General features: G+C 45.0%; 1 protein-coding gene across 4 annotated transcripts in view; it reads left to right on the forward strand.

Moving 5' to 3' along the window:
- Positions 1 to 27,813, forward strand: part of MED27 (mediator complex subunit 27) — a 188,240-nt gene that overhangs the window by 113,476 nt on the left and 46,951 nt on the right. For all 4 annotated transcript variants that reach the window (XM_088793380.1, XM_088793381.1, XM_074331236.2 and 1 more), the window contains exon 4: positions 9,308 to 9,401. In XM_088793380.1, the coding sequence (XP_088649506.1) occupies positions 9,308 to 9,401 (94 nt within the window). The remainder of the gene's footprint in view (positions 1 to 9,307; positions 9,402 to 27,813) is intronic.

Consider the following 27,813-nt stretch of genomic DNA (forward strand, 5'->3'; position numbering starts at 1 on the left):
GGAGAGTCTGGAGGGAGGTACCTTTCTGGCCATAGGCCCCCTCCCCCCCTTTATGTCAATACTGGGGGGTGGGGTGGAGAAACGGTGCACAGGAACTGCTGTTACCGCCCCGCCCCCCTACAGCTGGTAGCAAAGCCTGAGTTAGTCCTAGCTGACCTCCGGCCCCACCCAGTCCCCTATCCCCATGACCCTCTGCTGCTCATAGCTCTGCTGGGGGGTGGGGTGGGGAGAAACAAACCCAACCTTCGTCTAGGTAGGATTGCAGGGAGTCTTACTCAGTTGTCACAGCCACCCTCCACAACCCGCCTTCTGAGTCCCAGGCTGGTGCCCACCACTGACCGGAAGCCGGCTGGAGGCCAGAGGTCAGAAGGCTTGTGGATGTAACGTGCGCATGTGTTAGTCACCCTCCTGGGCCACTGTGCAGGATGGACCGGGTGGAAAGCTGGATGCGGAAAGACCTCCAGTGTAGCTCTCCTTCTAGAAACCAGAGCTATTCACTGCAGCCCACTTCTATCGTCAGTCCTGTTTCAGGGTCAGCAACAGCCTTCCCTCTCTTTTGTCTGCCTTCATTTGAAAATCATGAAAAGAACTCGCCTTACTAACTGACAAGTGACAATGTGTTGAAGTGAGCAGGAAGCCTGAGAGGACAGTAACGTTCCCTGCCTTTCATGCTTACTCTTCACGCAGTTTTCAGTCTGCGATTGACGTCCTGAGGCTTCGTCATCCTCTACATTCAAACAAAGTTCCTAACCTTTTTTTTTCCCAGAAAAAGGCAATATTTGTACATATAAAAGGAACAGCTAATATTAATTGCTTACTTTGTGCTAAGTGCTTTTTGTGCTGCATTCACCCATTTCTCATAATGACCATATGGAGAAGATAGTGTTTTTATCCTTGTTTTATAGACGAGGAAACTGAAGCATAGGGAGATTACGGTAACTTGTCCCAGATGAGGGCACAGTGAGGTTGGGAGCCTCTGAGTGCGGGGCCCTGAGCCCCGGCCTCAGGCTCTGTTACGCTGCAGAGGGGTCCACACGCAAGAGTCACATACCAGGTATCTGTTGAGAGCCCACGGGGTGCGGGGGCGCTGGCAGCACGGAACACGGGGGCTGTGCCTTCCGCACATGGAGCTTCCAGTCTGTTGGGCAGGTGGCCATTAATAGCCATCCAGATGTATGGGTGGGTTGTGCTGTGGACTCTGAGGGACAAGTGAGGACGCCATGAATGATGGCCCTGGACCGTTTTTCATTTCGGGGCCTTAGAGAAGACTTTTCTACTGAAGGTTGGTGTCAGCAGAGATCTAAAGGGGGTCAGATACGGAGTGAACAGTGCGCAGTGAGACCTCAGACAAGCTGCTAGGTGGGAAAGGCCCTAAAGCTCCAGTCCAGACACCACCAGCCAGGAAGGGCTGCTTTTGTTTCCGTTTTTCTGTTACTTTCCGTTTGCTGCCATGTCAAGTCTGCCTTCTGTAACCCAGCTGGTCTGCGTTGCTGCTGTCAGAAAGGGAAGGGAGGGAGCTACCTCCCTGTGTCTGCAAACTGTGTTGGATGAGATTTTCTGCCTCAGAATTTTTTTACTTTTTATAAAAGAAACAATTACCACACAAGGTTCTGTTCACTCTGTGTTCTTTATGTAGCCGTGACCCAGTCTGCTGAAGTCAGTCCAGTTCTCCTAGTGTTTTTTGAGTGTGTATTATGTGCAGTTCGCCTACTGTTTTTTGAGTGTGTATTATGTGCAGAATCGTTGCACAGGCTGGAGATGGGGAGACCTCAGGCTGTCTCCTCAGCGAGTGACTGTCTGATGAGTGAAAAGAAAACGTGAAATTACTGTCGTACAAACAAATTTGTCCCAGGAGGAGGGAAAAGAAGAGTTTTGTGGTTTCCTGAAACGTGTTGACTCTTTCTGACTACTAGCATGCATTTGCTTAATCTGGTGTTATGCCTGGAACACGTCAGGTGTTCAGTGGTTGTTAGCATTCTCTTTGGCATTTTTCCTTCATGCGATCTGCCATGGACATTCTCGGGGACATTAAAAACTCAAATGGGAACAAAATCTTGTTCTGCGTGTGTGCAGCAGACTCTGAACTTCTGGAACCGGTCACTGGATCAAAGCATTGCCGAGAAGTGCCAAACGACCAGGCCAGTCTGCACTTAGGAAGCGGGCCTCAGCTGTGAGGGGCTCGGACGGGAGGCGAGGGATTTGGAAAGGGGTGTAGCTCTGCAGTGTGCACTGCTGCATTGTTTGTCCTCGTCAGCTCCCCGTTGAAAGTTAGAAGCCCAGGGGTGCTTTCTCACCGGGTGACTTGTTCACACCTTCATCCCTGCCCATCTGTGTTGCTCCGGAGATGACTGATTCAATAACTGTTGTTAATTGGTGTTGCTGGAAAGCTCAATACGGGTGTTTTTCTTGTTTGGGTTTTTGGGTTGTTTGTTTTTTCCCCTCTCTGGAACATGCTTGGGCCTGCGGAGGAGGTAGATGTCGCCTGAGATGATAATTCTTTCCCAAGCTTAATACACTGTTTAAATGTCTTAGGGGAAACTGGGACCCACAGATGTCTGAATAAATTTTTAGTGGAAGAACAGAAATGTAGAGAAATATCTGCATTAGTTATTAACATAAAATGCAAAACAAGTATTTACTGGTTTTCCCCTTCCTGTTACCTACCAACTTTGTACATAAATTGAGTCACAAAACCAAAAACCCAACAGAAGCATGGAAGGAGATTTAACTTACTCGTCTTGTTTTCCTGGAGGAGGAGAATGGCTTGTAGCAAGTGAAGTGTAAGCCCAGGAGGGTGAGTCCTCCATCGTCACTCACTGTTCCCTGGGCTCGCTTAGGCCGCGGCTGCTCTTTACTGCATGACTGGGAGGAGAGAACATCATAGTCTGATGTTGTTACCGCTACTGAACTGTTTCTCGGGTGTCTTATGGAAAGTCTGGGGAGTGGCAAGAAGGAAACTACGGGAATGGGGAACTGGATGTGGGTCCTGGGCTCAGCTCTGCCACTCAGCCGTGCTGTTAGCCTGAGCAAGTCACTTAAGCTCCTTTTTCCTGTCATTTCTGAAGCGGGACTCTTACACTTGCCCTTCTGCCTTCATAGAGGAGGTGAGAGCTCCAATGCGATAGAGGACGCCACAGCGCTTTGCACCCTGGAGGGCAGGGCCTGCTTCCCCGCTCAGCCGGATGCGCGTCCAGCACAAAGCCCGGGCTAACGCCCCGCCGGCCTCACTGTGGGCCAGCTACTGCAGCTGTTTTCTGTCTCTAATATTTAATATCATTCCCTGAACACAGGAATTGTTTGCTGAGAACCGTAGGCACTCAATAAATATTTATTAATAGATATAACAGAGACAGCTTACAGACTACACTCTTTGCCTCTCTAAATCACGTGTAATAAGATTGCTGTTTTTATGATGGTACTTGTCACGTGTTCCAGTTCATGCATAGCCCTGAACTGCCTGGGATGCTTGACACTCAACAGAAGAAGGAACATTTGTTATATATACTTAACTGTGTGCGGGGTCTTTGCATGTTTTGCAACTTTAGGAAACATAGCGTAGCTTGTGTTTGCTTGCCCTGGTGCTTCTAAATTGGTTCAGGTAGCATATTCACACAGCTCGCAGTGCTTAAGCTACGAAGGAGAGAACAGGAAGGTCCGCGTCTGCTTCTGTGGCCTGGCCAGTGTTACCCCTTGAAAGCCAGTCCCTAATCTTGACAGCCCTGTCTGCTTGGGTGTTGAGTTTCCATAAAGAGATTTTTGCCATTTTTGAGTGTCTTTTTGGAAGAGAATAACACAACGTTAGTAGCTCGGGGTAGGGCTGATCAGGGAGGGTAGCGAGGGCTGGTATAGCCGGCTAAGCAAAGGCTCTCATTTCTGTAATGCATCCAGCTAGTCCTACTTTTAGATGTACAGTTTAGGAAATACTTTTAATTTCCTTAGAATAACCAGAAATCTTTCACAGACATGATACAAAAATCTGACACGTTTGACCTCAGTGAAATAAATGAGCGAGTTTGACCTATGCTCCCAACCTTCTTTCTTCAGCATACTGAGGTTGATAGTTGTAGTTTCAGGCAATCTTATCCTCATGAAGTAATTAAACAAACCCCCCTCTGTTTCCACCCACTGGCAGAGTCTCCTCGGTGTCATCATTCTGGACAGGTGTGGAAGAAAAATCTTAAATCATTTTCAGATCGTGCAAATGATTCCCTTTTTGGTATCTACGGGGCATTACCCTTTCCCCCAAAAGGTGGTTTATTAATATGTGCATTCCTGATTTTGTGTGGGTGGAGAAAATGAACAGCGTGTCTCGTGCACACTGTATGGGGTAAACGCTATTGGAATCTGGTCAGAGCTGCTAAACATCTCTCTAACATGAGATCACTGGCTGGAGTACAGACTGTTTTTTTTTTTTTGAGGAGGGGTCAGACTTTAGAGAACCAAGCCATCTGTCCAGCAGATTATTTTAAGTCTTTAATAATAAAAAGTTTGCAATATATTTTAATGTGTAGAGTAGAAAATTCATGTTTTGCAAAACCAGCGTCTTTGGAAATGTCTTCCACATTCTGTTTCGTTGTCATCTGAGTCTTGTAATCCTGGTTTGGTAGCACACCTGTTTGTGCTAACGTTTCTGTAGAATTAATTAGTTCATTAGAAGCAGCATTTGAAAACTGGCATGCCGGTAGCTCAGTGCACTCCTTTGGAAGGCTCTGTTTCTGAGATGGACTGAGCTTCTGCTAAAACAGATGTAGGGAGTTTGTGGTTGCGTAGTACGCTGTAAGACTTTGAAGAGTCTCTGCTGCTTTCTTTGAGGTTTGTTTTGTGGAGCACTTTGGTTTCTGCTGTGGGTGATTTTTGATGGCTGATATATAATGCATTCTCCGATCTGCTGAAGAGAACGTCGCGTGTGTTTGTTTCGTAACTGCCTGACCCGGGTCCACATGGCTGACTTTTAATGTCCTCTCCATTCACTCAGCGAATATTTAAGGACATGTATTGTAGTGTTCGGTACATTCTCAAAGGGATCTGTGAGCCAAGAAAGAGTTTAAAATGCTGATAAAAGAAATCAGAAAACCCGATAGTCTTTTTCATGTTTGAGGAAAGCCTTTACGTTCGGCAGGAAATAGTTGTATCATTGCAGAAGGCTGACGTGGAGTCATTGGGTGGAGACGTTGGTAAGTGGATTGAAACAGCCCGGCCGCCCAGCAGTACCAGGGGCTGCCTTAGAGCAGACCACCTCATGGAGGTGGTGGTACGTTCCTGCATTGACGGGACGTTGGATGACAGGACCTCTGAGGGCCCAGTGTTCTCTACTTTTCTGATTAAGGATATTTAAAGGAACAGGCTAGGCTACTTGAAGAAAATCAGAAGAGAACCAGGCTTAAGGGCTTCAGAAATTAATGTTAGAAATCTGAGAACGGCATGATTGTAACGCGGCCAAGATAGTGAAGTAGTTGAGACTGAAGCTGAGTTCTAAGGAAGCCTTCAGAAACTTCGATAAAGAATCACTTGGATTATACTGGGGAATATTGGATCGGAAACCACTGAGAGTCTGTAGTGGGGAGCAGGACAGGGGCACTGGATTCTGTACTTGCTTGAAAGTTAATTTTCTGCCTGCAAATCCTGAAGTGATGAGTCACACCTTGATGTGGACTGGTGATGTCAGGGGGTTTGCATTTCTACCCCCGTTTCTTGGCCCTTCGAGCCAGCTTCAAGGAGGAGAAGCAAGCAGCTGCCCCTTTTCGAAAGGCCTCTGAAATGTAAACAGGAACAACAGTCCTTCCAAGTTATTACCCTGCTAACAGGTTGACAGATATGTGCAAATTGTGACTCACAGCTCAATTTGGCACTAAATTAATGTCTTTGCACGTCGCGTCTGCTCAAGTGTAAACTAGTCACCACTGTTGTGTTACTGCTTGTTTGCCTATATTCCAAAGGTAAAAATTAAAGTGCTTTGCTCCTGCCACAGAGCGGAGTGTAGCATACGGTGGGGGCGTGGGAGGGAGCTCGCTGTTCCTACCTGTTCTCAGCTCAGCACGCAGAGCTCGGAGCACTCACTGGAGGCAGCTTCGGAGAAGTAATGGGAGGACCACCTCCCGTGCCGGCCCCGCCCTCGGCAAAAAGGAAGTGTCATTTGTCTCCAGCTCTGTATTTCCTTCACGTCACTGGGGGTCGTCACTGGGGGTCGTGGTGGGTTTGTGTTTTGAAGGTTGAAAATGAAATGTTTTGATTTTTGCTCCTAGGATTTAGACATGATTTCCCTCAGTTAAAAAGACACAGCTGACTTTCTTTCTCTTTCTCTCTCTTTGGCAAACACATAATGTCACCTGTGAAAAGGAAATTTGCGTCTCCTTTATGTTAGGCATGTAAATGAAAAACAGTCTCCTTGAAAGTTACTTTTGCTTAGTAAATTCTTTGGGTTGAGTTTTCTGAGCTTTGAGATCTCTGGTTGGGAAGAAAACAGAAATCCCACCCCAGAACCCCCACTTTCCTACGGCGACAGATATTTTCCCTAGGAATTCTTTTTCTTCTGCTGCTGCCTTCCTTTACAAGTAAAGAACTTATAAATAAAGGAATCAGAAATGGCAAGGAGCAGGTGTCTGCCCTTCTAGAACTCCGGCTCGTACTAAAAGCAAGGAGTTCGGTGGTCGGCGTGGAACCTCGTAATCTACACACAAAACTGGGTTTCTGGAATCACCCCTTAACCTGTCCATTCCCCTATTTTCCTTGCCTACTAACAAGACAGGTTTTCCAGAAAGTCTTTTGAAAACTTCAAGGTGAAAGGAACAAGGGAGAGCGAATTATGACGTTACCTTTGTGCTGACGTCCTGCAGAGTCACTTGCAGTCTACCATCGTCTGGAGCTCTGATGGCTATCAATTGAGCTGAGCGTTAGCTCAGGAGGCATTGCCTCCACCTCCCCCCATTAGCATATACTTAGCAATGACCTCCACTCACACAGGACAGCAGATTGTTGCTTCCTGCTGAGTCTGAAGGAACTGGGTTTAAACCACACACATAGATTCGGAAAAGAAGCATGTAAATGCGGACATGTTTCCAGGGCCTTGGTGTGAGCTGTCGGCATGAAGTTTGCCCTGCATCTCCCACCATTTCAGGAAACATCAGGCAGGAGGAAAACGTGTTCGTTTCCTCCTTTCTTCGTCTTCCTACCTCCTTTGTAGCATTTTAGCCTAGAGCCAAGCTTGTATATCATGCAGCTTTAAATCCAGAAGGGGACTGTGGGAGATGTGTGGGGTCTTAGGCTGTTTCTTAGCCATCCAGGAAAGACTGTTTTAAACCATTTTAAAATATGAAGAGAACGTGGCCTTACTTTAAAGAAATACCTCTTGTTCTTTCTGAGCAAGTCTGCTTTGTAATGCCATGTCCTCATCTTCTGGTCCTTCCGAGAGATGGAAGAGAACTGTCTGGCACTAAGTTGGTAAAAGTCATTTGCAGCCTTGAAGAATATCAGTCTTTTTCGGCCCTCTTTCCCCAGCAGCAAATAGCCTTCAGCGCACCTCCAGCACTTCTCAGGCGTCTCTGCTCTGTCTTCTTACTGTTAATTCAGTACTCACACTGACTGCTATCGTTCTTCTCTTCCCTCCTTCAGTCGGACTTTAAAACTCTCCATATAGAGCAGCTGGATGGCTCAGCTGGTTAGAGCTCGAGCTCTTAACAACAAGGTTGCCGGGTCCATTCCCACATGGGATGGTGGGCTGTGCCCCCTGCAACTAAAGATTGAAAACGGCGACTGAACTTGGGGGAGCTGAGCTGAGCCCTCCACAACTAGATTGAAGGACAACGACTTGGAGCTGATGGGCCCTGGAGAAACACACTGTCCCCCAGTATTCCCCAATAAAATAAAAACACACACACACAAAAAAAAAACCTCTCCATATAAAACATTGTGTCAGGAAAACCTGAGAAATTAATCAGTAGGATTCCTCCCTGACACTCAGAGCTGATAAACTGGGTGATCATTTTTTAATAAATGGCATGATGTTGTCTGCTATCTTTCATGAGCCCTGCGTTTCAAACGAAAATCTTTTCATGTTGTGAGTAGAGCGCTAATCGCCCTCTTCCCTCAAGAGAACATAGCTTTTCTATGTCCCTGATCTAATGGACATGTAATTTAATTTGTCAGATCCAACGGATATGAAATCCAATGCGAAATCCTTAATAGATAGTTTTGCATCTCATCTATTGTATGTTACATCCCCTCCGTGTCCAGTGTGAGTGGATGGTGAGCACAGATGCTGCTATGGTTTTATTCTCAAGGGATCTGAGCCAGGCCTGGCCCTGTGGGTGCTGTGGGGTGGCGGCGTCACAGTAAGTGTCCACTGGAGGGGAGAATTCGTCCTGCCAAGCGAGGGCATTTTTACAGAATAGCCCACGGTGTACCAGGAGTATTTGTCATTTGGGGTTCTTAGTATGTGCCAGGCACCAGGCGAAGTGCTCAAAGTCAGTTATCTCAGTGGTTCTGAAAGCTTAAGAGATAGGGGTTCCATTTGGGCCAGAGGCACAGGGTCTCCCTTCTCAGAGGAATGTCTCCAGGAAAAAACGGAGCTGATAGATTGTCTAATGTGACTATAGTGAGAGCAGTTTTACAGTCAGAGAGTTTAGGGATGAAATTGGAATAGGTGCACAGAAAACTACTCAAGTGAAAATCAAGGAGAAGCAGGAAGCTGTACTAGTGAGTAAATGGACTCATGAGCCGCTATGGAGCTGAGCTATTGACAGATCTGTGCCGAGATTTAAGGATGTAAACATCGAACACCCACTGCAGCAGCAGCTGTGATATGACTTGAATTAGAATCCAAGCAGGAAAATGGGAATATGACTTCAGGTATTGAAAACAGAAGGAATTCAATCCAGGGAATTGAGTCGAGAAGACAAACAGGCAATAGCGAGGCGACCCGAGCTGAAGCTGCTGCCATTCCTTGTACCAAAGGACGAAGGAGGAACCTCAGTAGTTAGAGCCCAGTGGCCAGGAAGGTGACAGCTAAATTCTGGTCTGTAGAAAAAAGTCATTAGGTCATGCCTTGAAATGAAAAAGCAAGAACTGACATTTAAAAACACATTTGTAGACATACCCAAGAAATCACTAAAAAATGGTTGGCTCTGGAAGGCAAGAGAAGCAACGGGGCGGGGGTATTTTTTATAAAAAGCCATGTAATCCCATTTGCCTTCTTAAAACTGTCTTCCATTAATAGAAAACTAAATTGAGGAGACGTCTGAAGTCTTCGTGCACTGTAGATTTGTGTTTCGTTGACTACGGTTCAGTTCATACACGTTTTTTTCCCACTTAGATACGTTGATGACGTCATAAGCCGTATTGACAGGATGTTCCCTGAAATGTCCATCCACTTGTCCAGACCCAATGGGACATCAGCAATGCTTCTGGTAAGTTCTGCCTGAGCTGTTTTAGGGCCGTGGGGAAGAAAATGGGCCTCAAGATTTTGTCTCTGGTCCTATGCTGTGGGATCTGTAGAATGGAAAGTAAATCCCAGTTCACTGGTGAATAGCGTATTTCTCTTTACCGGCGTTCTGTATGTTAAACATTCTGCACTTTTGAACAAAGTTGCAGAGTTAACCAGAGAGGAAAGACACGATAGGACCATTTCACTGGAAGTCAGTGTATGGCACTCTGGCGAATACGTTTTGTGTTGTCCCAACGACCACAGTAGTGCCAACCATTGGATCCTGCTGAAGAAAACAGCCTCGTAAAACGGAACCAGGTTCTGTGGAAAATCATTGATCAAATCCATCGTGTGTTTGAAGAAGGTGCTCCGAGACCTTATGTCGTGCGGGGAGGCCTGCGGGGTCTCTGGTCCTGCTCCCCACACAAGAACGCAGGACATGGTGAGGCCAAACAGGAACACCCATGGAGCCATAGGTAGGGGAGTCACACCACTATAGACTCACTGGCGGCATCCGCCTCTCTGCAATCCACTCCTGCCAGCTCAGCCACCATCTTCTTGCTAGCCCCCATCTTCTGCTAGCGTAGCCACGGCAGTTATATTAGTGGCCAATGGCTCACTGGTCACAGCCGACGGCCGACCAGCCTCAGCTGACGGCCATCCACCACCCGAGCCAGCACCCCTCCATGTGAGGCCGAGAGCCTATAAACTACTTTCTGGGGCTCTGTCCCCACACCTTACCACTGCCAACTTCCGGTTTTGTTGTTTCTGATGTTGGTTTGCTCTGAGTGACGTGGCCTTGTAAACTCCCCATTGATGTTTGTAGTTGCATGAATTCACCAAAGACAGGTGTGTCTGGGCAATGCGGTGGAATAGAAGCGCTAACTTACGTTAGCAACTAGAGAGGCATAGGAGATTTTCTAAGGCTCTGTGTGGTAATATTCACTGGAAGGCTCTTTCCTGAACGCTGATTTTGAGAAGCCACCTCATTTTACAGAAAGCAGAATTAATTAAATAACAGGGGTGGTTTTGATGGGTGTCAGGGGGATGAACTTCAGGAGTGAGTGTCTTTTATGTCTCGTCTGTTACTGCAGCTTTGGGGCTTAGTGTGACCTCCCCATACTTTAGTATTTCCCTCTTGTAAAACCTTATAAAGAGCCAGTCACCCAGGATGAGCTCCTGTTCACTCACGCCATGCAGCTGAGGAGAACACGCATGTGTGTGTGCAAAGGAAAACTGGGCTTGTTAAGTGCGTGGTATTTCATCTGTGGCAGGAAAAATTAGTGACATTTATCTGGGTAACATTCTACTTTTGTTTCACATTCTTTCAGTTAAAAAATACAGTGAATGAGATAATGCAGTGTCCTTTTAATAGAAAAAGAAAACAATTGTATCTGTCTACAGAACAGGAAGTATTTTCTGCCTCCATTCAACGTACGCATTGTTTAAAGTTTAAGACCCCCTGGACCCAGCAGCTGAAGCAAATCCCACTTTCAGCGCCCGTGACAGGGCCCAGAGAGTTAATGAAGACAGACATGAAAGCGTCCTCAGTGAAATAGGTTTGCTCAAATTATTTCTGGGTCATTGAGCTTCCATTTCAGGATGAAGGTAGGAATTTGGCCTTGAAGGGAATGAGCAGAGAGAACTGAATTATGGGTAAACAGGTGTAAGATGTGAGAGTGACTTCCTTCCGCCTGAGAAAGCTGGCTTTTGTTTCACAATGGCCTGTCCTCTGTCTCTGCTTTCCCATGGGGCTTCTGTTTTAATAGACTGATGAGAGTTTAGGGGCGCAGTTCAAGGGAAGAATCCCATTTTATATACACCATTTTACCCTCGGGAGTGGCTGGTTCAGGTCACTGTACATTTCAGCCAGCTTTCTTGGGTGACACGGAACCAACATAAGCGGGTGCTCACACAGCAGTGGGTAATATGATTCTGATCAGATTGCCAGGAGGATAATCACATTTCCAGCATAATTGCTTTATGTGGCTTTTACTTTTCAAAGACGGTGTTTTATTAGATTGCAGGTCTCTAGGCCATTTGCTGCTGTTGCAACCATCTCTGAGGCTGAAGGGAACTCTCACCTGGGAAGGGACGGGGACCAACAGCTGCCACCTGCCCTACGACATAGCTAGTCCCCTGTTCCCTGTGACTTTGGCAGAAAGCTTGGGAGCTGTACTGTAGGCAGTAGGGCACCCGTAGGCGGTTCAGATGAGACTTGAATGTGCTATCTTCTGCAGATTAGTCTGGAATGAATTGTTTTCATCTGGATTGCAGTGTATTCTGGAAAGCTTTGGGAGGCAGGTGATACTGATAGAGACCAGTTAGGCTGCTGAAGCGGACACGCCTGAGCAGTCTCTGCTGCCATCTCCTTTTACCCACCTTGGCCAAGGCCTGAACCACGCCTGTGTTGTTAGTAAAATGGCATTTCCTCCTGAGTCAGACAGGCTTCCTTGAGTGCAGTCAACAGAAACCTGCTGTGATTAGCTTAAGCAAGGAAAGGGTTTGTTTTTGTCTTTGTTCCACTTTTTAATGGTGCTAGATGCTCCCAGGCAGAGATTGGGCTGACCTGCCAGGAGGTAGCTCGAGGCGTGTCAGGAGCAGACACAGCCCTTTCAGGACACTGTGCCCCGATGACTGGCGGTCAGCTGCCCTCCGTCCCCTGCCTGTGCTCATGGAACCTGCGAGAAACGCCCTGCTGGCCTGTCCAGAAGTCGTTCCCTCCCCCTGTGGTGGGGGAGTCAGGCCTTGGCAGCCCCACTGAACTGCACGGCGCAGAGCAGGGTCAGACCCCAGGGGAAAAGAGGCAGGGCCAACAGAGAAAGCAGCAATCTGCATGGTAAAACAGACATCAGTGTCCGGGCCTGCGGCTGACACAGTGCTCACCTCTGTTAGAGAGCATCATTTTAGGGGTGGGGAAACTGAGGGGGCCCTCCTGGGTCATGCTGCAGGATGAGCCTCCGGGATGCCTGTCCCCTGTCTGATTATAGCTCATGATGGTGGCAAGTAAATTTGGGCTACCAGGCTCGTCATTTTTTTGTAATTGTTACATGATTTGACCTATACAAAGGAACATGTGTAATGTGTAGGTCAGTTATAAAGCAGAAGGCTAAACCCACGAGCTCAGCTCTCACGTTAAGAAGCAGAACGTAACCAGCTGTACTTCTCCCCAGTCCCTGCCTCTCCCTCCCGAGTCACCGCCGTCCCCACTGATAACCATCCTCTCCTCCTTTTCTCATGCAGTTTACCACATGCACATGTGTCCCTAATAACGTATCACTTAGTTCAATTTTGAGCTTTATAAATATGATCTCATGCTGTGTGTGTGGTTTCTGCGATGCTTCTGTGTGGGAGTTTGATCGGGTAACGCGGTCATGTTCATTGTCAGGTAATAGTCCATCCTGTGACTTTTCTGGGCACACTTTGTTCTTTCCCTGTAGTGCGTGGCCCATTTTGCTTTCTAAAGAACGGTGGTGTGAACATTCTGGCACATATATCAGAGCACATTTTGGAGCTCGAGGAGCCAGTGCAGGCCCGTCTGCAGGAGAGAGGGGAGTGTTGGGAGCAGTGGAGCACAGAGCTTTTTCTGAAGTGTCACTAGCGCTGTGACATGCAGTGGCCTGATGCCCACACCGGTGTACAGAGGGGTCCGAGGTGAAGCGGCCTGGCTTCCACGATCAGCGTGTTCTGCCGATTTTGTTGTTGAAATAGACCCCTTCTGATCCTGGTGTAGGTGGGGAGGCCTTTGGGGATGTTTTCGTGCATATACATGAAAAACGGCCTAGTCACTGAACTCCAGAGCCCATGGACAGAGGCAGATTTCGGTGCTGCCGTTTTGGTTTCCTCCTTCACCAAGCAGCCACTGCCAAAAAGCAACGGATTGCTTCAGGTGTACTGTGATCTGTAACTAGGGGCCCCAGGGCACCACCAACGGTTTCTTCACCACAGGGAAGGGGCAGAGAGAAAGGGAGAGTATAGAATTGGCATTTTTTAAGGCGATTGGGGTCATTTGGGCTCATTTAAAGTTAAACCAGCCTTTCCTGTTGGCCTGGGTTCCAGAAACCATCAGAAATTGAGTGGTCGCCTTCTGACCTGGGCACTGTGTTGGATCCGGATGTGCGTTTGTGTGTGTCCTCTTCATGCTTATAAACCTGCAGACAGTGCGTGTCTGGGAGATGGGGCTGGTGGAGGGGAGGGAGGAGAAGTACGAGGCGCAACCAAACTATGGTGAATGTTTAAATAAAAAAATTATTACAGTTAAAGACCATTGATCCCCCTCAGAACACTCCCCCTCACTTCGAACACACTTATCCCGTTGTTCTTGCCACTTTCTGAAGCAGTCCTGGAAGTCCTCTTTCATAAGCGTCTTCAGTTGCGCTGTTGTGGCTGCCTCGATGTCCTGAATCATTTTGACTTTGGGGAAGAGCCAGAAGTCACATGGTGCCAGATCTGGTGAATAAGGTGGATGAGGACACACTGTAATGTTTTTATTTGACAGAAATTGCCGTACCAGAAGCGATGTGTGACATGGAAAGTTGTCATGATAGAGGATGATTTATGGCACACTTCAAAACACACCTTCTCTCAACCATAGCTCACACCCAACTGACTGCACTGAACAAGTTGAAACTCGTCACACACTGTTACTGAGGTTTGACGCACCACTTCTCATATTGAAGATCCCTGCCTTTCTGTTGGCTGGCACGTGGCAGCAGCATTCACCGTATTTTGTGATCACAGCGGAAAGGCTCTGTGTCACACATCGCTTCTGGTATATGACAATTTCTGTCAGAAACATTACAGTCTGTCCTCACCCACCTTATTCACTGTATCTGGCACCGTGCGACTTCTGGCTCTTCCCCAAAGTCAAAATGACCATGAAAGGTAAATGTTTTGAATCGATTCAGGACATCGAGGCGGCCACAACAGCGCAACTGCAGACGCTCAGGAAAGAGGATTTCCAGACCTGCTTCAGAAAGTGGGAAGAGTGATGGGATAAGTGTGTTCGAAGCGAGGGGGAGTATTTTGAGGGGGATTAATGGCAATGTGTCTTTTCCTGTAATAAATTTTTTTTATTTAAACATTCACCGTATTTTCTGATCATACCTGGTAGATGCTCAGTAAATACTTGCTGAGTGAATACATGAATGACAAATACAAACATCCTTCTCTTCCATATGTATCAGTTTGTCCATATTGGCTGCAGTGGGGACCTGCTACTTGGGAGAGAAAGAATAAGGCATTAATAGCAGTTTGATTCCAAAACTGTCAGGACATTTATTTTCTTAATTTCTTCTGGCGGCTCTGTGAGTCTTAGGTAATCGACTGTAGCGATACACTCCATGCCCCAGCTAATGTAGAATCTAAACTTTCAGCCTCTTCCATAATCTTTTCATACATTGTCGCCGGTGCTCTCTCTGCTCTGTTGGCGGCTGCTGGTTCCGTGTCATGTAAGTTAATCACTCATGATATAATAAACCCTGTTTCCGTTCTCTGAAGAGATGAGCTCAGTCATCCAAAACGAGTCTAGCTATGTTGATATTTAGTTTCAGTTAATCTACCGCCTAACATCCCATTATTAATTTTCTTCAAACAGTCAAAATATTGTAAGAGCTTAACTGAGTCAGAGACTAGAACAAGCAGCTGGCTTCTTTGGCATTTGAAATAATTAATCCACAATTTTGACTGATTCTCTAGGTATAAACATGTTAGGAAAAAAGGAAAAGATGAAGCTTCAACCATGATATTTGAAAGATACTGATATTTTATAAATTAACCTTTCTATGTTATATGATTTACAACAGATAAAACTCAATCTTTCTAAATACACATTTTAACCTTCAATTTCTTTAACATATCCGTGCCTTGCTTTTGAATGACACATCTTCTTTTTTAAACCATTCAGACACATGTTGTGCCAAGGTTGAGAAACCTTGGCTTAGGACGTGCAAATGTTCTACTTCCCATGAAAATGCCAAACTGTTTTCTGAAAGGGCCATTCTGAAGTAGTGAAACAGGTTTTTCCCAAACACACGAAGACATAGCTAATAACTTCGGTTGTCCTTCAGAAATTTCTGGAGACCATGCAGTGCTAAGATTCTGTGATGCTACAGCAGTACTCAGGAATCGTACCCATATCTTAGCATTTTTGTCACAGTACGGAATATTACTGGAATTCTTTGTTAAATGCTTTTTTAAAAAAAATAAAATGCCATTTTATATAATTTTTAAGAAAAATCAACTTTTATTTTCTACTTCATTTTTGACATATAAAAATTATTTTGCAAACCTGATTCCAAAAGACATTTGTTTCCAAAAACCAGACCCATTCTTTAAGGTAGCAGTTCTCAAATTACGGTCCGGTGAGAAGGGAGTCGCAAAGATTGTTTCGGGGAAGCCCCTAAAGTCAAAACTAGTTTTCTAGCAATACTAAGACAGACGTTGCTTTCCTTTTTCACGGTAACTCGTTTACAGGTTCGTAACGGAGTTTTCCAGAGGCCGCGTTTGTGAGATGAGGATGACAGCTGTGGGCTTGTGTTTTTGTGTTTTAAACATTTGTTTGATTTCTAATATGGTAAATATTGCCGGCTCTGTCCCACAGAAACAAAAGTTCCTGAGGTCCTAAATAATTTTCAAGAGTGTAGCGAGGTCCCGAGACTCAAATGTTTACGAACTGCTGTTTTAAGGAGAAATATGTCCAACTAGTAAGATTCAAAACAATGTATCATATTAAATTTCAAAAAAGTGATTCCAAAAATGTGTGTTGCAATGGTAGTGACATGAATGGAAGTTTATTTATGATGAAAAACTTTGAGGTTTAAAAAAAGGCAAAAAAAATAAATGGTCAAGGAATGTGGACATTTTACAGGACAGCTAAGTCAGTTTCTTCAACATAGTCAGCGACATGGGACGAAATGGGGAAGGTGGGGTGCTTAAAGGTGTAACGGCAATAGGTGAAGTGTGGACTTTGGATCCTGATTTGAACAAGCCAGCTGTCAAAGAACAACTTAAAAAAGCGATTTGAAGGACTTGGATATAGTCTAAATTTCAGATGATACGAAGGAATTGTTGGTAAGTCTCTCAGGTGTAATAATGACCTCGTGGTTAGGAAACCAAAGGTCTGTTTTTCAGAGGTGGATATTCAAGTGTGTAGAGTTGAAATAACATCAGGTATGAGGTTTGCTTTAAAATACTTCAACACGGGCGCCGATTGGCTCAGTTGGTCAGAGCATCGTGCTCCTGACACCAACGCCGCTGGTTTGATTCCCACATGGGCCAGTGAGCTGCGCCCTCCACACCTAGATTGAAAAAAATAATGACTTGACTAGGAGCTGATGGGTCCTGGAAAAACACACTGCTCCCCAATAAAAATTTAAAAATAAATAAATAAATAAATAAAATAAAATACTTCAACAGAAAAAAAGGAGGGGAGGGCTAGATGAAGCAGGTATGGGAAAATCATGATTTTTTTTTTTAATTTGGATGTTTTTTTAAACAATCTCTCTTCCTTCATGTTGGAAAATGTTTGCCATCAGAAATACTGTGGATGACTATCTAAATCCAAGTCTTCCATGAAGCCTCCAAAAAAAGATACAGAAAAACAAGACTACATAAAGCTACAAAAACCACACCATAAACACAGCTTGGAAGACCAAGAATGCCCACACCAAATTATGTGTAAATAAAACAAAGAAAAGAAAACCCCACATCCTAGGGAGCTGTCACTTCCACACTCACTGTTAACCTCTGCTGATGGAGAAGGTGCTTCACACGAAAGAGCACATACTGTATGGTTCCCTGATACAAACTTCTAGAACAGGCCAAAACGAAGATGGATAAAAATCCGAGCAGCATTTGCCGTGGGAAGGAGGGGGCAGGCGTTGACTGGGAAAGACACGAGGGAACAGCTCGTGGTGGGGGACATGTTCTGTCTTTTGACGAGGTGTGGTTGGTTCAGCTGTGTGCCTTTGTCACAGTTCACACAGAAAGCAAACGCTAAAGAGTTGCTACACTAGAATGATGCCCTAAAAGGTACACTGGAGAGTTGTACATTTCGGCGTAGGCAAATTTAGCATCAAAAAAACTTTTTAAAGGTTAAACCCTACTTAATGGGATGCTTGCCTAAGTGTTTAGGGATGAAGTATACTATTGTCTGCAACTTCCAAGGGCATCAAAAATTAATAATAATAATAATAATAATAATATGAATCAGTGGGTAGATAGACGGAGATGTATGTGAGAAATAGGACAAACATGTAGATCCTAGCTCATGGGAATATATGGGTGTTCACTCTATAGTTCTTAACATTTTTTTAGATGTTTGAAATTTTTCATAATGTTGAAGGACTAAACATCTCAACTTAGAGAACCACCCTCCACCCCAAGGAAGCAAATATCACAAAGCAAAAGAAAACTGTTTAACCTGGGACTCTTAAACGATTTTAATATTCTCAGGCATTTGGAGAGGTGAAAAAAAAAAAAATCCTTGAAGCAGAAATTCAGAAATTGAAACCAGACAGAAAATATGAAGAAATGAAAAGCATTTATGATACTCAGGAAAAAATGGAAGAAAATGTTAGTTATCTCAGAAATTAAGACTGAATTTCAAGGTGCTCAAGGAAACAATAGACTCAAATGTAGTTTTACAAAGGGCATTGAAGAAATGCTGGGAAACAATCAACAGCATGAAAATAACATAAAGAAGTAGAAAGGATCAGAGAGAAAGTAGTTGAAGTGAAACAAAGACAAAGGAAAAAAAAACACATATAATTGGAGTCCATGAAGAAGAAAAACAAAATAATGGAAGAGAACTAATATGTAAAACTGTAAGAAAAATATCTAGAAATTATTGAAAGGGCTCACTGGGTACTTGGGGAAATTGACCAGCTACAGTCAAGTCTAAGGTATATTCTAGTAATGCTTCCAGACTTCAAAGATAAAGAAAAATTCCCCAAGACTTCCAAGCAAAAAAATCAAATAACTTACAAGGCAAGAGAATTAGACTGGCATCAGACGTCTTGAAAACAGTATATAAAGCAAGACAGTGACGGAGCAGCCTTTTCAAAGAAAGTGTGAATCAAGGGTACATGTGTCTTTCAAGCATCAAGGGCAGAGAAAAACCATTTCAAACATAGAAGAATTCTGTATGTGTTAGCCCGTCTTGAGGAATCTACAGGAAGATAAACTTCATCCAGCCAAGAGACAAGTGGGGAAACTTTAGCTTAAGGACTGATAGTAAGAGTGTGATCTATTTAATTGTTGATATAACACGCAAACAAAAGCAGTGATGAGGGTGATGTAATAATATATAAGTACTGTATATTCTGACAATGGAATTCATCTAAACAAAAATGGGAGAGAGGGTAAAGATAAAAGTAGAATGAGCTCACTGGTTTTTGTGTGCGTAATGAGAGTTAAAGGATACCATTAAAACGTGACACACGAGATGCTAAATGTTACCTAAGAAAACGGGTGTCTAAGGGCATTAGAATGTGTATGTACATGGGTAAGCATGAGAACAAAAATATAAACCTTCCTAAATACAGTCAGTCAACAAATAAATGAGTATTCAAGCAAAGAAAACCTCACTTAGAGAAAGCAGCACTGAAATTGTAAAAGCACATAATAACTACAATTATGTGACCAAGTTGAGACCACGCATATCAGTCATACCAATAGATGTGAATGAATTTAATGTACTCATTAAAAGATTTTTTAAAAGTTGCTATTGAGGTTCATATGGAAAAGAAGTATGAAAAAAGGATAGGAAAATACCAAAAAAGAAAAGCTACCAGGGAAGCTTGCCCTGTCAGGTATTAAAACACAGTCTAAAGCATCTATAATTAAAACTGTGCGGTATTGGCTCATGGGTAAACAAAGAGGCTAGCAGAATAAACTAGACTAAAATAGACTCAAGTACGTATGAAAGTTTAGCCTATGACAAAGGTAGCATCTGAAATTGATAGGGTCTCAGCCATGAAAAGGAAAACAATTTTAGATGGCCAACAAACACCGTAACAAAGTCAGAAGACAACCAACAAGCTGGGAGAAAATGCTTGCGACATAGATCACAGATACAGGGCTAATATCCCTAAGATCATTTTTAAAATCTTAGAAATGAAGGGGAAAAGACCAAAAATAGGATAGAAAATGAGGGAAAGAAGCAGACAATTCAGCCCCTCCGAAAGATATAAAAATGGTACTTAAACATATGAAAAGATGTTCAACCTTACCCATAATTAGAGAAATGCAAATTAAAACTGCACAGAGGTACCATTTCTCACCTACCAGATTGGCAAAAATGAAAAAGTGTAACAACACATTCTGTTGGTGAGCCTGTAAGGAAACAGACACTTGCATTCGTTGCTGGTGGGGGTCCAGATCGGACGGCCACTGTGTGTGTGTGTGGCAGGGGGGGGCTTTGGTCATGTTGATAAAACTCTGTGTGCATTTGCCTTTGGCCCCGCACTGCTGCTTGTAGGAATTCACCCTGAAGACACACATCCAACGATAGGAAAATACACGTGCACAGGATTATTAACTGCAGCTTGTGTGTAATTGCAAAATCCTGGAAATAACCCAACTGCCTGTGCAGAGCGATTGAAGAAATTACGATACAGCCACACAATGGAGCCTCACTGTTCCTTTTCTCATTTTTAACAAAGAAGGAGAAAGACCTCTGTGACTCATATGAAGTGATTTCCAGATATATTGTTAAGAGGAAAAAAGCTAAGTGCAAGAGTATCCTTAATACGCTTCCTTTTTGTAAGAAGGGATGTAAAATATCTGTTACCCTCTCATTTTGGGGGTGGGGGGAGAGCCACACAGGAATCAACCTGAAAGAGATAGTGGTTAGAGGGAGGTGGATGGGACGAGGGTAGGACGGAGGGAGGGGTGACGTGTCTCTGCGTATACTTTTTGTATAGTTGGACTTTAGAACCAAGGTAATGTTTCACTAAAAAATAAATGTAATCAACAAGAGTGGATTTTTTATTTAAAAAGGGAATGCAAAAAGAAAGAAATCTAGCTGTACTTCAGGTGAATAACGTCACCATGCTTTGGAGGAGGACGGAGAGCTAACCCTCGCACCCTTTGAACACAGCACTGGACTAAATCCTTAGGCTAAGGACTCATAACTGAGCTACTGTTAGACTCTAGGTGGTTGGCCAGTTTTTCACAGGAGTGTGGGTCAGCGATTCAGAAACTGTTCATGTGTATTCTAGGACTGAGCAAACAAGGAAATAAATTATGTATAACAGGAGCCAGGTTTCTCCGTCTTAGAGAGGGACATTGCAAATACAGAAAGGAGAATGCTGGAATAAACCCTTGGTGTTGGACCAGAATGGGCAGTATCAGTATGAACTAGCTGTTTTTAAATATATACGAGGTGTGGTCAAAAAATATGGTGAGTGCTGCTGCTTGTAACATCAAGGTGATATTAATTGTGTTTTTTGACCTTGATGAAATTGTGCGAGCTGAGTTTGTACCCAGGAACACTACGGTGAACTCTGAATACAAGTATTGTAAGGGCATTAGAGCATTTAAGAAACAATGTGTAGAAAATGGCCTGAGAAATGGGCGAATGGCTTCATCCTCCATCATGACAATGCTCCGTGTCACACATCACTTCTGTACGGCAATTTATGTCAAATAAAAACATTACGGTGTGTCCTCATCCACCTTATTCACCGGATCTGGCACCATGTGACTTCTGGCTCTTCCCCAAAGTCAAAATGATTCAGGACATTGAGGCAGCCATGACAGCGCAACTGAAAGATGCGCACGAAAGAGGACTTCCAGAACTGCTTCAGAAAGTGGCAAGAATGATGGGATAAGTGTGTTTGAAGCCAGGGGGAGTATTTTAAGGGGGATTAATAGCATTGTGTCTTTCGCTGTAATAAATTATTTAAACATTCACCGTATCTTTTGACCACACCTGTAGATAGATACAGAAGTAGCTCCACACACGTGCACTGTTGTCCTGTCTGTGGAGAAGGTCTGGAAGCAGAGAGATTCCAGGAACCATGAGCGCATCTGTTGTCTCGTCCTAGTTCCTCTGTGTCATTCTCGCTAACAGGAACTAGGCTTCTTGGAGGAAAGCCTGAGGCCAGAGCTGGGCAGAGAAAGTACAAGGTGAACCTGGAACGTCTTGCTGTGCCAGGAAGTAAGGGAAGTGCTTGCAGAATGACGGGGTTGTGTTAAAAAGACACAGCAGCCAGTTTGAAGGGCTGCTGCTGGCCAGGCCTGGGACCATTGGGCACCAAAATAGGCCATGCTCGTAATGGCTCATAACCCACAGAAACGATAATCATCCAAAAGTAAATGAATGAAGAAAGGTATGGGAGGTATCCGTGTAACGTAACAATAACTATGGGAAGGCCGTTCCTTACAGGGGAATGTGAGCTCTAAATGGAGAAAGAATTAGAAAACTCGGCAGCCACCAAAGTAGTAATTGTTTCACCTAAGAATCAGGAATGGTCAGTGGATGCTGCTAGGATTCATGGGTGAGAGTTTGATGACGGACAGTGTGCGTGTCAGTGTGCACGCCTGTGTGTGCGTGTGTGTGTGTGTGTGTGTGGAGAGCGGATGTGTGCACACGCACACAGGTCCCTGCAGTGTAATGCTAACATTTAGGACAGCGAGGGGAAGAGTGTTCAGGAATTCTGTGTACTGTTGTTGCAATTTTGCTGTAAGTCTGAGATTGTCCAGAATTATTTCAAAATAAGTCACATTTTTAAGCATGCATATTTAGATGTATAAACTAGATGAAATTACGGGTTTTGTCCAGAATGTGCCCGCCCCATCCAGGCCTCTGTTACCTCTCGCCTGGGTTAGTACAGCGGCCCCTGATCACCCTCCCTGTTTCCCCTGCCTCCTGTCTGTTCTCCACCCAGAGCCAGTCTCTTAAAGGGAAAGGCAGGTCCTGTGTCTGCTCCAAGCCTGCAGCGTACCCCATTTCCCTCCAGTGAAAGCCCCATCCTTCTAAGGCTCGTCGTCGTCTTCTGCCTCCGGCCCTGGCACCCCTCTGCCCTCGCTGGGCCCACTCCTGCCTTAAGACCTATGCCCAGAGACAGCCCCGGGCTCCCTGCTCATCACCTCCAAGGCTCGCTCTTAGGTCCCTCCTCAGTGACAAGCAGGTCCAGCGACCCCCGGTCTCCTAGAGAAGCCTTTATTTTGGTTAATAGTACTCACGACTTCTAAGATGGCACATGATTTCCTTACCTAGTGCGCTTGTTGCCTCGTCTGTTTCCTCTAGAAAGACTGTCAGCTCCACACGGGCGATATCTTGTGCATCTGTATTGATGTGTCCCAAGCCCCTAGACCAGGGCCTGGCACGTAGTAGGTGCTTAGTAATTATGAGTTGAATAAATATTCATTCTCATTCATGTACATATGAAAAGGAAACGAAAGGAGTGTTTTGAATCCTGCAATGAGCTATGAGGGAATGACGTGAGCCTGGCGTGCAGACCATGTGCCGTCCCGGTTTTGAGGGGGACGGACACACAGCTGTGTGTGCATGCTTGCGTGTGTAAACAGTCCGGGAGGGCTATCTGTGCCCTGTGCAGGTGGAGTAGTGGTTCTCTCACGCGGGCTGGGGGGGGGGGGGGGGCAGGGGAGTTCGTTCTTTCACTTTCTGCTTAAAACACTTAAATAGTGTTTGGGTGTTTTTTTTTCTGAAAATTGTAATCGTGTCTTATTCTTAGGATTAAAATTTATCAGAGAAAAACTGTCCTTTCAAGTATAAAATGCACTGGGTACAGAAAGACTGGCCTGCCACACAGATGCTTCAGTGAGTTTCTTTATTTAGTCAGAGCTCTCTCTGTGCCCCCCCACCCCCGCCTCAGTTCTTTACATGCAGCATCTCCCCCGGCCCCTACTCAGGACTGCAGGAGGTGGCTGGCTTTGTCCCCATTTTCCAGATGAGTAAGCTGAGGCTTGGAGAGGCTCAAGGCCACACAACTGAAAGAGAACTCCAAATCGTAAGTGACAGAGTGAAGTTCAGACCCAGTCTCTGACACAAAAGCTCAAACATTTATCCGTTAAAAAAAGAAAAAGGTTACTTGAGCTACCCAGTTGTTTAATTCTCCAGCCCTGAAACTTGGTGTCCTTGCTTCTAAGGGTGCTTCCTGCCCTTGGAATGTCCAGCCTCCGTGTTGTCAGATGAGCTCAGGACCCAGCAGACCAAGAATGGCGACTGCATAGGGACTGGGGACGGGTCCCAGTCATGGTTCTGGGCCCACTTGTCCTGAGGTTTCCTCGGCAAAATATTGGCAGTGCTTCTGTTGAAATATGTATGGCCAGGCTATGCTGGGCTCTTTCTTTGGAAGCCATGTGGTTTTCAGTTCTGTGTAGATACGGCGTTCCAGCAGTTCCTAGAAATACCATTTTGTGGGAGTTCCCTGTCCTCTTCCTGCAGAAGCTTCTGAAATGAGCTAGTGTTACCATTTTAGGGATCTTAACCTTGGGTCCCTGAACTCTTGGGAGATAATGGCTGGGCTCCAGGAAATCTCTGAACCCCCGAGGGTTTTTTCCTGTAGATGTGCTCTGTGCCTTTTTTTGAGGAAGAGGGTCTATGGCTTCCATAAGAAAGGGCGGTTAATTCCCAAAAGAAGGTGAAGAACATGGTCTTAAACCTTAACTTGACTTCGGAGGCAATTCTCTTCAGGCTTTCTGGTTACCAGCCGGTGCGGCTTCTGGCCCTTGTACTGGTTTCGTATTCAGCATAATAGCATTTGTACTTCATTTCCAGGTGAATTTCTGGTGTTTTCCAGGTTAAAGCCCAGGGCTAGAGACTCTGCTTTTAGAGAGAATGGCCATGTGAAGGAAGCAGATGGAATCGATGCTTTCAGGCTCCAGCGTGTGGCAGCATAAAAAACCTTCTTGGACGTAAATGTATTCTTTTAACTTTCTTACAGCTAAGACATTAAAAAATTTTTTTTTGAGTTATATACTTTTATTTTCTGATAAAAGCAAATTTTTCTTAGGACTAATTTTAAGTAGTTCATATTGTTTCATTTTTCTTTTTTGGGGGGGGTACAAGTTTATGTTGCTTCTTTCATTTCTTTAGCTACTAGTTCAGCACAGTCCTTTCCAGAGGCGACGGTACACTCCTGCCTGTCAGATGGTCTGTGCTTAGGACTTCACGGTAATTGACAGTTGCCCTAAGAGTCCCTAAAAATATTTAGTCTAAATTGGTCATGGCCCAGGTAGGCACCGTAGAATCCCCTGCCTCAAAAAATGCTAATGTGACATGAATCCTCTAATGCTCCCCTTTCTGATGGTTTCCTCTACAGCCCACAATCCAGACCTCTAGTTTCTGTCAGTACTTTAAAATTGCATTTGTCCCCCAAAAGTTGGGAAGCACAGCCCACCAACCCTAACAGGTGTATTTCATTAGGCTGGCATTAGCCACAGTGAATTTAAATGTTGGAAAAAGCTATTCCAACTTCAAAGGCATTTTTATTGGATTTTACTTTTAAAATATTTTGAATACATGATATGAAATTAACGTCTGGTAGAAACAGGTGGCACTTGCCTAAACAAGGTGAAACTATGTGTTCGAAAGTCAGAAAAGTGGGTTGAGTGGATGCACAGGACCACAGCTGCCTTCGCCGTTTTTCTAGGTTGTCTAATTCAGTTTTATTTAATGGTAAGTGTTGGGTCTGTTTTCAGCGTAAATGATTTCCAGACCACTTGTCTTATGCCCTGCCCCCCGCCTGACAGCTCTCTGTTCCAATACTTATCTTCATTCTTGTAACAAATACTTATTGATCCAATACTGTGTGAAAAATAACCCGACTTGTAATCTCTATCAGTGAGCCATCCCCAAACACACAAAATGCCCCCCCCACACACACACACATGCACACGCTTTCTGCCTCGTGTCTCCCAATCAGCCCCTCTGCCCATCTTCCCTGCTCCCATCTCCTGTTGCCTGACCTCTTGCCACTGCCTTCTAGTGAGTCCTGGTCTCTGGACGCCCGCCTCCACTCCATCTCCACACTTACGCCATCATTCAAAGGGCTGGTCTCTCCATGCCAGTCTCCTGCTCTGCTGGCGTCTTGCCGCTGGTGCGTAGGATAAAGCCCTCTCTCCTCCTTAGGGAAGCTTACGCGGCCATTATAACCTGGCCTCAGCTCACCTTCAGCGTCTCCCTCCTACCTCCCCCTCCCTGCCTGGGTGCCCTCAGCACTCTCTAACGCTCCCCAGCCATCTGCACGGGACAGTTCCTCTTTGAATGGAAGTATGCAGAGGTTTAGCGGCCCTGGCCCCAGACTGCCAAACACCAGTGGCTCTCCCCACTTACTGTGGCAAGCAAAAATACCTCCTCCTGTTTGCTTCTATGCTTTGTGCCTGTGGGTCCCTCTGCCTGTGGCATCCTTGCCCACCTCCTGCCCCTTCTGGCAAAACTGCTGTGCACTTTTTGAGATTGGGGTCTAATGTTACTTTTCAGGAAGGCCACCCTTACTTCTTCAGGCCGAGACAGTTCCTTCCTTTGTGCTCCTGAAGCCCTCGTTATGCCTGTGTTACAGGGTGCAGAGCTGTCACGGATTGATCTTAAATGGACCCCTTTGCTTTCAAACGCCATTTGACAGCACCTGCAGCGTCACATCATTCTGTGCCACAGTCTTGGTGGAGATCCTAGAGGGGGTGTGCTGCCAGCTGACAGTTACCCATGAATCTCTTGTGTTTCCCTCGTTACACAGCAGTACGTAGCCCCTGGTCCTGGATGGAGCGGCTTTCCAAAGAAGAAGGGTTCTCTTGGGACTTCCTGATTTCCACAGGACAGGGAGACAGTGTAGGTTGTTGGTGGTGGGTGTTACTAGAAGAACAACAGTATCGCTCAATACATTCTTGGAGTCCCTTGCACCTTTTCTCAGAACTTGTATTTGGCCAAATGGAGCCATTTCTCAACACCCACCCAATCAGTAATGTGAAGCCCAGTGCTGTTTTTCTTCCCAAATAATAATCTTCGTTTTGAAGAGTTATTAACACAGGAGTCCAGGCTGCTATTTTCTTTAGACAATCGGGCTGTCTTGTTTCAGATTTATACACAGAAGCGAATCTCATTAGCCCAGATTTACACTGTGTAGACCAAGCATGTAAATAATTGAAACCGTCCAGAGCTGTATTAAATCTTCAACTGGTTTTAAAAGCAGTTTATCTCTGTATTTTACTTTATTCCCTAATCCCAATCTACACGGTTGATTTTTCCTTCAGTTAATCTTTTCACTGTGTCTAGGCATTGAGATAAAACAGTTGCTGGATTTTAATACAAGTGACCTACACAGTCCATTTCTGTTGGCAGTTGGATTAAAGATGAGTATGGTTTACACTAATGTGGACTGTGGTATTATTAATATTATACAGTCGATGGAATTTTAGTTAAAAGTAATTTAACTATGCTACAGGGTCTGACAATTAAGTTCGCAAACTTGTTACAATGCTGTTGCTAATCTTTTTTGATATCAGAGGGATTATTCATTATGAATTTGTACCAACTGGACAAACAGTTAACCAAGTTCACTATTTGGAAATGCTGAAAAGGCTGTGTGAAAAAGTTCGATGAAAACGACCTGAACTTTTTGGTAACGATTCATGGCTCTTGCATCACAACAATGCACCAGCTCACACGGCACTGTCTGTGGGGGAGTTTTTAGCCAGTAAACAAATAACTGTATTGGAACACCCTCCCTACTCACCTGATCTGGCCCCCAATGACTTCTTTCTTTACCCGAAGATAAAGGAAATATTGAAAGGAAGACATTTTTATGACATTCAGGACATCAAGGGTAATATGATGACAGCTCTGATGGCCATTCCAGAAAAAGAGTTCCAGCATTGGTTTGAAGGGTGGACTGGGCGCTGGCGTCCATGCATAGCTGCCCAAGGGGAGGACTTTCAAGGTGAGCGTAGTGATATTCAGCACTGAGCTACGTAGCACTTTCTCTAGGGTGAGTTCACGGACTTAATTGTCAGACTTCGTTTGTGTAGTTACAGGGATGGGTTGTCATTATTCCCGCCATCGTCATCAGTAACCAGCTCAGACACAAACCAATAAGGATGCAGGATTGGGCCAGACCACTGGGCTCAGTTCCTTTCTCGGCCACTAGCCAGCCATGTGTCACTTCATTTCTCTGTGCCGTCATTTCCTGCTGAGCAGGTCGGCGTCCTCTCACATGGGACTGTTGTGAAGATTGCCAGGTCAGTCCAGGCAGCGCGTTTGGAGCTGAGACTGGAGACTCGGAAATGTCGGCGTTGGGGAGGGAGGGGGGAGGTGGGATTGTGGTAATTTCTGCTCGACATTTGCCTGGAACTCCGAAGCCTTGTCCCTGAATTCATGTACATGGTCGCCATTGGTCATAAACATCGTGACATCAGAAAATTCCTCTTTT

This window comes from Rhinolophus sinicus, chromosome 16 (genome assembly GCF_057876585.1).
Source record: "Rhinolophus sinicus isolate RSI-liver-muscle chromosome 16, RSI-T2T, whole genome shotgun sequence".
In the NCBI taxonomy this organism is placed as follows: Eukaryota; Metazoa; Chordata; class Mammalia; order Chiroptera; family Rhinolophidae; genus Rhinolophus; species Rhinolophus sinicus.